Genomic DNA, 12,270 nt, shown 5'->3' on the forward strand with positions numbered 1-12,270 from the left:
TTGGCCGATTTTCCTAGTAGGAATGTATTCATTGACTCCTTCAATTTCGAGGTATTCTTTTGAAGCTTCCGGAGGAATATCTCCACAAGAGCTTATCTTCATCGAAAAATTGTTCATATTTTTCAGAATATAACACCGCATTATCACGTAAGATGACCACTGCTTGGTGGGATTTCCTCAAGATAAAAAACCTCGGTCGAATGCCTCAACCTTCAATTTTAGTTATCACCGAGCTTTGCCTTATTGTGTTTCTATAAAATATCAACAACGATGAATGCACTTAGTGTTATGCCGGTAGTTCTGTGTCTTTTGATAATTTTTGTATATTTTTACCCTTCTGAATGTCTTGATTTCAAGTATCATAATAATAAGGAACTGGAGAGGGTGATGAGAAATTTTTCAGTAATCACTAAAAATATTCATACAAACTTGTATTCCATTGGCAGGTCGACCAACGGTAAGTGTAAATATAATATATAAAAGAAAAAACTTCAAAAACTTTATTAAAAGTATTGTCATATTGAAGCAATGTTGATATTTACCGATATAATCATATCGGTATTATAACAAAAAATACAATAATGTTTCAGTAATAGGTAAAAGTTTTGAAACTGCTGGAGCCATAGTGTGTCCAAACAATTTTTTTATATTGGAAATATTATATTATCTCCTTTGGCTATTATTTATCTACCTCAAAAATTATTCATACCGAGGTCTTAAAAAATAGTAACATTCCTAATTTGGTTGATGAATACAGAGTGATTCACCGCGATGGCCTGTTAGACGTTGATGGAAAACTAAACACTAAACTGCTGAAAATTTGCATGTTGGGTTTGAGACAATGATCTTTCTCCCTGGAATATTTTTAGATCTCTACAACTTCCGGTTATACCGGAAACGGTATTATGTATTATTATATCACTAGATACCTTTTTTGATGACAATTTCAGCAATATGCCATACTTTGGGCAAAAACTCAACGGTTCATGAGTTAATAGTATTCTTATGAAGAAAATAGTGGTGACTAGGATTCACATTTGTTTGAATATTTCTCCAGAAAAAGTTTTTTCGAAAAAACCTTTCTCTTTTTGAAATCTGCAAGTACGTAGTATTATAAGACTGATTGCAGTTTGGATCAAAAATGTACATCATGAAGATTATGAACTTGGGCAACTCAAATTCATCAAAACTCAAAATTTTCAAATTAGAACCTATATTTTTCATTATTTCAGTCTATTCAAAATTAGTGGGGGCTACTTAAGTAAACCCCTGTACCCAAAATGAATACTTGTGGAGTAATCGTGGAAGAACTTGAAATGAGAAAAAACCGCAATTTCTAACTGGTGTGGAGTAGTCTGTGACTTCTGGAAAACACAGAGAGAAACTAAAATTCGATATTTCGATAACCAAATTTAACATTTCATGAATTGTAATTAATTGTTCGTTGAGATTGTTGGAAATCCATAAACGAATACAATTTTCAATTACGAATAATTCATAACAATTCATGAAATGTAAAATTTAGTTATGGAAACATCGAATTTCAGTTTCTTTCTGTATTTTTCGTCATAAACTACTCCACACAGTTAGAAATTGGGGTTTTTCCTCATTCAAAGTTCTTCCTCGATAACTCTTGGAATACATTTTTGATCGAAACTGCAAACAGTCTGATAATACTACGTAATTGCAGAATCCGAAAAAATAAAGGATTTTTCGAAAAAAATCTTTTCTCCATAAATATTCAAAAAATTGTGAGTCCTCTAGCCACCATTTTTTTCATAAGATTAATTCACGAACCGTTGAGTGTTTACTCAAGGTATGGCATATTGCAGAAAATTGTCATCAACAAAGCTATTTCTTTTCCACTTTTTTTATTCCAAATTTATAAAGCAGTTATTCTATCGATAAATGGTAACTCTTTTCACTAGATTTTCAAATATTTGTGATTTCTATATAATAAACTCAATTGATTTCACATTATTCCATTTGTTTCAACTGCTATATTATTGAATTATTATAATGAAACTTTCAACCAAGAAAATCTTTTTCTGCATTCCTAAAAGTCTTCATAGTTTTGAAATGTATTTTGTAATTCAGGAGAAAATTCGAGCTATGGTGTGATATTTCTTCTTCTCATATTTTTTTTTTTGGGTTGAAGTTGTTTTTTGGAAATTTTCAGGTCTTCCATTATGGGTTATGGAGGTCAGCGGTTCTAAAACAGCTAGGTCTGATCTCCCTAATATCAAATTCGTCGCTAATATTCATGGTAACGAGGCTGTTGGAAGAGAACTACTTTTACATTTCATGGAGGTGAGCATCAGAGGAATTTTCCTTTTTATTTTTAATGATAAACCTTCAACGTCGTTCGGGGGAAAAATTAAGAAATTTTCACTCTTTACGTTTTGGAACAGGTAGGTATGTAAAATCAGAAAATACACTGCTCAACAATTGATAGGGATCACTTACTTGTTCTAAATTTATTTCTGAAATATTCGCTCCAAGATTATAAATTTAGTCAGATATCAGAATATTTTCAGTTGATAATATGGTTCACTTGAGAAAAGAATGAAAAAATGGAAAGTTGGAGAGAAAAAACGACTTTATTAGGAACACTCAAAATTCTGTGTTTGAATAACATAAAAATTTTATGATGAAACCACAAGAAGGCTAAAGTTTCGGTTAAGCTAGTACTTAGTTGGTCCCCCACGAGCTCGTCTCGAGCATTCTACCCTACGAGGCATACTTTCGATCAAACGATTTATAAAATTTTGGGGCAAATTCGTCCAAATATTCCGTAAAGCGTTAGAAAGGTCCTCCAGGTTATTGATCGGTTGTTCTAAGGTTGACAATTGTCTAGACATCTCAGACCAGACATGTTCGATGCAATTCATGTCTGGAGAGCGAGCTGGCCAGTCCATCCTATCAATAGCATGTTTCTAGCGCTTCATTAACCAGACGACTACGGTGTGGACGGGCATTATCGTCAATTAAAATGAAATTCTCGCCCACGGCAGCCGCAAACGGAACAATTATGGGTTCAATAATCATATCGTGATATCTCTGGCTGGTCATGGTGGTGTTCTGCAGAACAACCAACTCTGTGCGTTGGTTCAAACAAATGCCTCCCCGTACACATATAGAACCTCCGCCAAAAGCTGTTGTGGGTACCATAAACTGTTCTGCATACCTTCGACCTCTTTCCCTCCAAGCAAGAATACGTCCATCGGAGTTGACCAAACGAAATCTAGACTCATCCGTAAATAAACATCGGATCCAATCTTCAAGTGTCCAATTGCGGTGCTCCTCAGCCCATTGCCGTCGATGATCCCGGTGTTCCCTATTCAAACGGGGATGTTGTACCCTCCTACGTGCTCTCAAACCACGAACATGTAGTCGTCGTCTTACAGTCTGGTTCGAAATTAGAACTGCTGTTGCAACTCTCAGTGATCTATTGAGCCGCGACGCCGGGTAAGTGGGATTTCTCCTAGCATTGAGGATCACAAGACGATCTTGGGCAGCTGTTGTACTGCGCTGCCGACCTCCTACATGAACATAAGCTACTGAGTCGTTTTGGATGAACCTATTCCAAGCCCGACTCACGACACTTTGCGAAACATTCAACCGCCAGGACACTTCTCGCTGGGACAAACCATCCTGTATCCACCGTATGATTTGGTCCATTTGCACAGGAGCCAAACGTCTTCTCAGCATGACTGATAAGCTGATATTGTTCTCATTTCTTCAATTATTGTCACCTTATGTGTTTGAATGAAAAAAAAAACAGATTTAATAACAAATACCACATTGCTTTTCACTCCACCTGTAACAGCCTACAGATAATAATCGATTCTGTGAACAAGAGCCGATGAAGTGAGGAAGACTTTGATATAATCAACTCAAAACATCTTACTTTTTCCTTAGAGAACATATAATGTACAGATATTCACGAAATAACTTGAAATAATACAAATGAAGAGAAGTTCATAAGTGATCCCTAGCAATTGTTGATCAGTGTAGAATGAAAAATCCGTCCATCCACTGTCCAGAACTTTCATCGGGAGTTTATGCAACTCTTGTTCTCACCAGCTCAAGAATATAATCCATGAAATTACAAATTAGAGAAGAATTGAAAATAGTTATTTGTTTTACTAGGCAGCAAAATAGTGAATTGAGTGCCGAGGCTGATAGATCATAGCCGAGCGTATAGCGAGGCTAGAAATTCAGCCAAGGCAGTCAAACTATTTTGCTGCCGAGTTAAACATATAAATTTTTCTTCGATTGTTTATAATGATACATCTAGGATATTGCATTTGCAAATTATAACAATTCCCACAATCTTTATTTTTTCTCTGTAGTGATAAATTAAAATGAAATTCTATAGAAATCTCAATTGATGGAATGGTTGGTTGCTATGGAAATGTAAATGTCCATGATAATAATAGTTTTGACAACTTATGGAATAACGGACAGTTTTTTGGAAAATATCGGATATGAAAATGTCGAATGTTTTATTTGCATTGAGAATTATCACTTTGCTGTTCAGGCAGGAAAATAGTTATATAGACTGGCAAAGTGATACTTTGCTGATCGATATGTGTCTGCAAAATCAATATATATTAATTGACAAAGAAACTGCAACACCCAAAAGGAGCTGTTGAAATTTTTTTGGTAAAACATAGATAGGATAACAAGGAGTGAATGATTGAAATTTTGAGGAAAAAAACGAAGGGTTCACAATTTTTTTTAGTAAATTTGTTGATAATGTCCACCGCGATTATCTATACACTCTCCAACACGTCTCAGCATTGATGCAATAAGATGGTCTATTTTTTTTTGAGGGATACTATCCCAAGCTACAATTACTTCATGTCTCAGAGCCGCCTAAGTCCGTGGTAAATTTCCAAGCCTTCTACCCATTCTCTATGGGCGAAAGATCGGGAAATATGGGCGGCCATGGTAAAATATTAACATGGGTTGCTTCGAAAAAGTTTGCACTAACTCTGTCAACATGAGGTCGGGCATAAAGACTAAAGGTGGCCTACTTGCATGTGCAATACCATAAGACCTACTGTCCAGTGTAAATGACGCTCAACATCAGGTTCACGTCTTTCTCCCAGACGACGTCTAACCCTTCTTCGGCCATCATGTGCACCCAAGGATAATCGAGATTCACCAGAAAATACGAACTGATGCCATTCCACATTCCAATATTGAAGTTCTCTGCACCACTGTAATCCTTGCCGGCGATGCTCAACCGTCAGAGTTAACACAAGATGGGGTCGATAATGCTGCAGTCCAAAAAACCTTATCCCGCGGTAAACCGTTCAGACAGTTAAAGGATGGCCTTGTTCTCCTAACCACTCATCAGCCAAAAATCTATGTTTACCAAAAAAAAATTTAAATTTAAACAGCTCCTTCTGAGTGTTGCAGTTTCTTTGTCAGTTCGTATATGCTGTCAATCGTAGAAAAAATTGATTTCTCGAAAAATCAACAAAACATAAGCAAGAAACCATTTAAAATTTGCAGTGTGTTTTATAATTATTTCTTTTCCGCAGTATTTGAGAGATAATTATGGCAAAGATCCTTCAGTGAGTTGTCTGCTGGATAACTCCCGCATTCACCTGTTGCCTAGCCTGAATCCTGATGGGTTCAGCATATCTACTGAAGGTCAATGCGTTGGTGAGCATGGTCGTCTGAATGGCGTCAATGGCAACATGGAAGATTTGAACAGAAATTTTCCCGATTATTTCCATCAGGATCTAAATCCTAGACAACCTGAAACGGAAGCAGTGATGGCCTGGATGGATAAAATACCATTTGTTTTATCTGCTGGATTACACGGAGGAGCCATGGTAGCAAATTATCCTTTTGATTCAGAAAAAGTGACAAGTACGTATTTTTCATTACTTTCCATATGCTAATGTAGAGAATGTATGTATAGGAGTTGACTCATCTACAACGGCAATAGGTACCGATTTAAGTTCTGATTAGGAATTCTGATACTTGAATCATATCAAACTACTTAATTTTTAGCAGTTTTATTGTGTAGTTCCAACCGCATATAGTGATTCTCTCTAAAAATTACTTTTCAGAATCGACACCAGAAAAATTCCCATCTCTAACACCAGATAATGATGTATTCCAACATTTGGCGAGAACTTATGCGAGAAACCATCCCAAAATGAAAATAGGACTCTGTGAAGATGATACAAAACCACAAACTCCATATTTTGAAGATGGCATTACTAACGGAGCCGCGTGGTATTCTTTTACAGGTATGATATTCATTTCCAGGATATTACTAGGATAGAATGAGGATGAGATAAATGATATAGATATAAAATAGACAAAAATATGAATTGATTTTTTCGTTCAGAATCTTGGCTCTACCAAGTAATCAGCCTGTCAAAAAATTCGACAGAATCAACAGTCAGTTAGAATTTAGATTTAGATTTAAGGAAGGGTTCCATTACACTGCGACCTATAGTCTATTGTGTCCCCCATTAGAACTCGACATTTGTCGTCGAAGTCTACAGCTACCGTTCTTTTTCCATAGTTCTTATGAACCGCAGTATCTGGGATGGCTTCATCGAGATTACTTCCTCACTTCTACAAGTCTCTTGTCTGAAGCATTTTTTGCGTTGGCTAGTAATAGCGATCATACCATCACCAGGTGATCCGGAGTTTCTTCCTCCTTCCCACAGAAGTTTTCTGCTAGACTCATTCTCATAAGGTGCTTCCTGAGGCGGCCATACCCTGTAAGGAATCCAGTGAGGAGGTGTAGCAAGTATTCTTGCTGAGATCCAGACACTTCTAAGATCTCGCACTATCAAAGTTTCGAAGAAACTTTCTGAAATGATCTAACCTAAGAAGATTCCGTCAGAGTGTTTCTCTTGCGAGTTTTTTCCCTTTCCTGAAATTCTTTTTTATACCACATATACCTACCACAGAAAGGTTCTGGGACAAGTAAAGCAGTTTGTGCTCTTTTTCTGGCAAGTTTGTTGGTTTCTTCATTTCCTTCAATTCCAGAATGATCGGGAACCCAGACTATAAACATACATTGTTATTCTTATCTATTTCATTGAGTTTCTTTCGGCACTTTAGAATAGATTACAGCTTGATAACCTTGATAATTTGGAGTCTATATGTCTGTCCAAGAATTCTGTTGCGTCAAGTGAATTTCACACAAACTTTGCGGACAGTTGAATGTTCGGAAGGACGCATTTGGGTCGAAAAACCAACCCCTGCAGGTACAGCGAGGGCTCACAATAGAACTGGCATATCCTCGGCGTCAGGTTGTCGCTACATATGGTCATCGTGAAGTCACATCTTAGGGCAAGGAACAAAGACGTGGACCAATCAGGGACCTGGATGGCGCTTTGATATGCAGAATCCAAGGAGACGATTAATATCCCCAGGAAATTGGGGTATCATAGACCAGTACGCTAGTAGCTGTTACCTTGTAAACATATAACTTGTACAGCCAAATTCATTATAGTAGTTAAGAAATCCGGTGTTTCATTATCCCAATTTAATAGAATTACAGTTGATAGATTCAACCAAAAACAAATTCAACGTGCGTATAACTCACCTAAAATCGGAATTCGTAGCCCTTTGGATGAAACCAAGAACCAAATTGGAAAAAAATGTAAAACCGTTTATATTAAAGCCTCTTCTCTACTTTGATTTGGTACTTATGACATTATTTTCAGGTGGCATGCAAGATTACAACTATTTCAAGAAAGGGTGTATGGAAATCACTTTAGAAATATCATGTTGTAAATATCCATTACCTCAAGAATTGAAGAAACTCTGGGAACAGAATAAGCAGGTGATTAGTTCATTTCAGAATCAAAAATAAAGTATTTACAACACCGTATTCTATTTTCAGTCACTCTTAAGTTACTCTTTGGAAGCTTTAAAAGGTGTTTCAGGCCAAATTTTTGATAGTTCAGATGAAAGGCCAATAGAAAATGCAAATATTGAAATTATAGGAAGGAACATGACTTTCAAATCTTCTCAAAATGGATATTTCTGGAGAATACTGCTACCAGGATCTTACCAATTAAAGGTGGGTTTTATGAGCGTGCATATCGATTTAGCTATCAATGCAATTTCTTGATTTCAATACAAAGTGATAGTTATGAAATGTAAGTCCAAAAATTACTTCGTTTCAAATTGTTCATGTATTTCTTGTGCTTCCAATTCAAGACATGAATGATCTTGACGAAAGCCTTCATCTTCATATTGATAGCTGAGTGTTGCCCTTAACCAGCGTCAAGTTGTGCTAGTATGTTATCTTATAGGAAAATCAGTGCTCCAGATTTTCGTGCCTGCTCTGCGTTGACTTATTATGTTTCTGTTTTTATTTATAAATAATCAATTTCAGTTGTTGATTTTCTGTATATATTGCAGGTAGAAGCAGTTGGATATTATCCCAAAATTGTTCCCTTCGAAGTGAGAGACCAAACTGGAATAAATTGTCCAACAAACACCAAACTTTTAATTTTTTTGATAAATGCAACAACGCCAATGAGTGCAGCCTTGCAGGGATCCGAACCTACAGGGGGATCCGGAGTGAGTTGTACACCATGCGTGGAAGGTAGTTCAATCCGAGTCTCAGATAGGTTTAATTCAGTATAATTCAATTCAAAAATTATATGCCAATGGTTGTGGCACCCAGTGTTGCCAATCCGTGGATTTCAATCTGAATTGCGAATTTTTTCACCTTGATCGGATTCTATTTTCGTATTTCATTATACAGAGTACGTTTCAAATATGGAACGCCTCAATTATCTTGGAAACAGATTGCAAGACTTTTATAGGATTTTGGCGTGAAAGTACCTTGTGATATGGTCGATATTATGGTGTTATTTACATTGGTGGCAGATCTTTCCTCTTTACGGAATAAAAATGAACTTTGTTACTTCAAATGGATCACCGTGTATATTTTTTGCCTTTTGGAATCCTTTAGAAATACTGAATATTTTTCATGTAATGTTCCCTATACTTGAATGTCATAATTTCGGAGTCACATTTACATTTAGGGAAGCTTACTTTTCATTATATTTGTTCACCCCTATATATAACTAAAAATTAAGTTAACTGAGGTCTGAATTTGAAAATTTGAATTAATCAAAAATAAATAATCGATAAATTTACATTTTTTCTCATTTTTCCTATTTTGTTTCATCCTGCATAAAGTAAAGTGTAACAATCAAAGATTTCTTATCGAATATATTGCAGTTGAAATAGAGGAAAATATTCATCTCATATCTAGAATATAGATTGTTTATTTCTTGAGAAACCTAGGGGGCCAAGACTTTTGACGATGTGTGTATTCTCTTCAAGAGTTAACTAACACTAACATGTCGAAATTTGAAAATCACTCTGTACCAAAGAAACTATCAGAGCTAGACTCTATATCTACTCATAACTGAGAAAACTCTCGAAATCTGCGAATTTGAGATACCCTGCACATAGCAACTGAATGACATTCGGTAGAATGTAATATTGTATGACCATAAAAGCAATAACTAATGTATTTTTTTCAGGGGCGTATACTGAATGATTCTGAAAAAAGCACTTATCCATTTTCTCTAACCCCAGACGAAATCGATGAAGCACTCAGAAAGATATTCGGCGATTTCTATAAGAACTTAACTGAAGATGTCATACGAAAAATCATGACAAATGAAATGAACAACATTTTCGATTCGCTATTGAAAGATTTCGATAAGAAGAATGAAACTGAAAAAATCAAAGTACTCAAGCAATTATCGGAAACGTTGAATGGAGTTCTTCATACCTTCACTTTAAATTATAAAGTTAGAGAATTTATGCGGACAGCACTACAAATAAAGGACTTCACACCGTATGAAGAAATACTGAAGAATTTCGATGATACGTCTGACACAGAAAAGATAAAAGCCTTGGATCAGCTTTTTCAAAAATACCAAGAGATATTAAAGAAAAAGAATAGAACGAACAACAGCAACTCAATAACATTGAACACGATGAAGACAAATGCTTACATATATTCAATAATGACAATCTGTATTATATTGTTAAAATAAAATTCCAAGATAGATGAGAGCACAATATTTTACAATTGAACAATTGAAATATTTCCTGCTGTGAACCACCAGGGAACTCAATTTGTAGTCACACAAAATTACACAAGTATACATAAGTATATTTATCAGCTGATTATTAACCGAATGAGTGCATAAAATTAAATTTTTTTTTTTAAATTAAAAAGCATAGATGAGGGGGAAAATGACAAGAGTTTTCATCGTCCTTTTTTCCTTAAAAAATCATCACTTCACAATATGTATGCTCCCGAGAAGTTGTAATACAGGGTGATTCACCGGGATAGCCTATTAGACGTTTATGGAAAACTAATCATAATTTTGAGCTGAAAATTTGCATATTGGGGTTTGAGACCATGATCTTTCTCTACAACTTCCGGTTATGCCGGAAACTGACAACTACTTCAATATTGCATCATTAGATAGCTTTTTTTATGGCAATTTCGTCAATATGTCATACCTTGGCTGAAAACTCAACGGTTCATGAGTTATTGGGAATCTTATACAAAAATGGTGGCGATGAGGACTCACATTTTTTCGAATATTTCAGCAGAAAAAGCTTTTTTCGAAAAATTTTTTTTCTTTCTCGATTCTGCAAATACGTAGTATTATAAGACTGTTTGCGGCTTGAACCAAAAATGTATAGGGTGTTTATAAGAAGATTATGAACTTGGACTACTCAAATTCATCAAAACTCATGATTTTCAAATTAGAATCTATATTTTTTATTATTTCAGTCGATTCTACGTACACAAATAGTGGGGGTTACTCAAGCAAAGCCTTCACCTAAAATGAACGGAGTATTTTTTATTACTTTGAAACTTTGTAATATTCTCGTCATTATTATGTACAGGGTGGGCAAATAAGCAAAGTAAACGGCTATTTCTCTGTATCCACTCATCGTAGTAGTGGTAAAAAATTTTACCACTAAAGTGTTCAAGAAAACACACTGGAAATTGTTTTGCAGTTCATACATCTTCCGCTAGGAGGCGTAATAGCTACCGTCGCCGACCGCCGTCGAGTGGAAAAATGAATTTTACTCGAAAATGTTTCATATGAAGTTGAAGATAAAATATAATCGTAAGTAATTGCATCAAAATTACCGATAAATTTGCATGACAGCGTGTTGTCATAAAAACTGCATGAGTTCATTTTCATTTTTGGAGAAAGAGCCCGACACCGAAGGTGGAGGGCTCTTTCTCCAAAAATGAAAATGACCGAATGCAGTTTTTCAAGGAGAACACGCTGGAATGCAAAATTATCCGGTCATCTTGATTCTTCTTCTTCTTGCAGTGCATCTCCTATCGGAGGTTAGCTATCATCACAGCAATCCGGACCCTGTTGACTGCAGCCCTGAACAATTGAACACTACTACAGTTAAACCAGTCCCTTGACGCACGAGTGTAATTCGGGGGAATATTTCCCGAATAAACTGTTACATCACATGTCAAACTGATGTAGAATGGAATTGCCATAGATTCGAACTGTGTAAGATGCATAGAAACTATGCATCTATGAACAGAATTTTCGATAGTTGCATTCCATTTACATGGAATTTTTGACAGGAGGGATATATTCACTGTAATCCTTGGAAAATTCTCTATCTTTCTGAATTGTCTCTTTCGATTTTACATCTAATAAGGGTAGGTGAAAGGGAGAAATCTGACGGATTGAAATGCCTGTAACTTCAGTTTGCCTCAACATTTTTGAGCAAATTAGATCTCGTCTGAATGAAAATATCTTGATTGAGGACAAAATATACTCATGATGAATTTGTTTTAGCTGCCCTTCAATAGATGTCAAATATGTCAGTTTCTTTCGTAAATAAATTCATAAACCAATCACTACACCTATACGGAAAGACAGAGTTTTGCTGAGGTTTTTATCTGTTCTCTTGTGTTATACGTTGACATGTACAACTCCCCGTATGAAAAAATATATTATATCAATAACACTTCGCAATACATTTTTCAGTAAAATATTCTTGAATTATTCAATTCCCGTCTGATTTCTTGACCCTCTTGGTAGAATGCTTGACCACTAGATTCCCTGTAGATAACAGAACAAACAGATGACACATTTTGGCCGATTTTCCTAGTAGGAATGTATTCATTGACTCCTTCAATTTCGAGATATTCTTTCAAAGCTTCCGGAGGAATATCTCCACAAGAGCTTATCT

General features: G+C 35.7%; 1 protein-coding gene across 2 annotated transcripts; it reads left to right on the forward strand.

Annotated features, from left to right (window-relative positions):
* Positions 1-131: 131 nt before the first annotated feature.
* LOC123680028 (carboxypeptidase D-like) lies at positions 132-10,105 on the forward strand. Of its 2 annotated transcripts, none has more exons than XM_045617667.1 (8): positions 132-457; positions 2,180-2,310; positions 5,556-5,889; positions 6,093-6,275; positions 7,713-7,831; positions 7,892-8,071; positions 8,416-8,577; positions 9,555-10,105. In XM_045617667.1, the coding sequence occupies exons 1-8, from the start codon at positions 271-273 to the stop codon at positions 10,074-10,076; spliced, it is 1,818 nt and encodes a 605-aa protein (XP_045473623.1). In that variant the 5' UTR covers positions 132-270; the 3' UTR covers positions 10,077-10,105. The 2 variants fall into 2 exon arrangements, with proteins under 2 accessions (XP_045473623.1, XP_045473624.1); XM_045617668.1 differs by having other exon boundaries at positions 150-457; positions 8,416-8,602; positions 9,555-9,704.
* The last annotated feature ends 2,165 nt before the right edge of the window (positions 10,106-12,270 follow it).

Source organism: Harmonia axyridis, chromosome 5 (genome assembly GCF_914767665.1).
Source record: "Harmonia axyridis chromosome 5, icHarAxyr1.1, whole genome shotgun sequence".
Taxonomy (NCBI): Eukaryota; Metazoa; Arthropoda; class Insecta; order Coleoptera; family Coccinellidae; genus Harmonia; species Harmonia axyridis.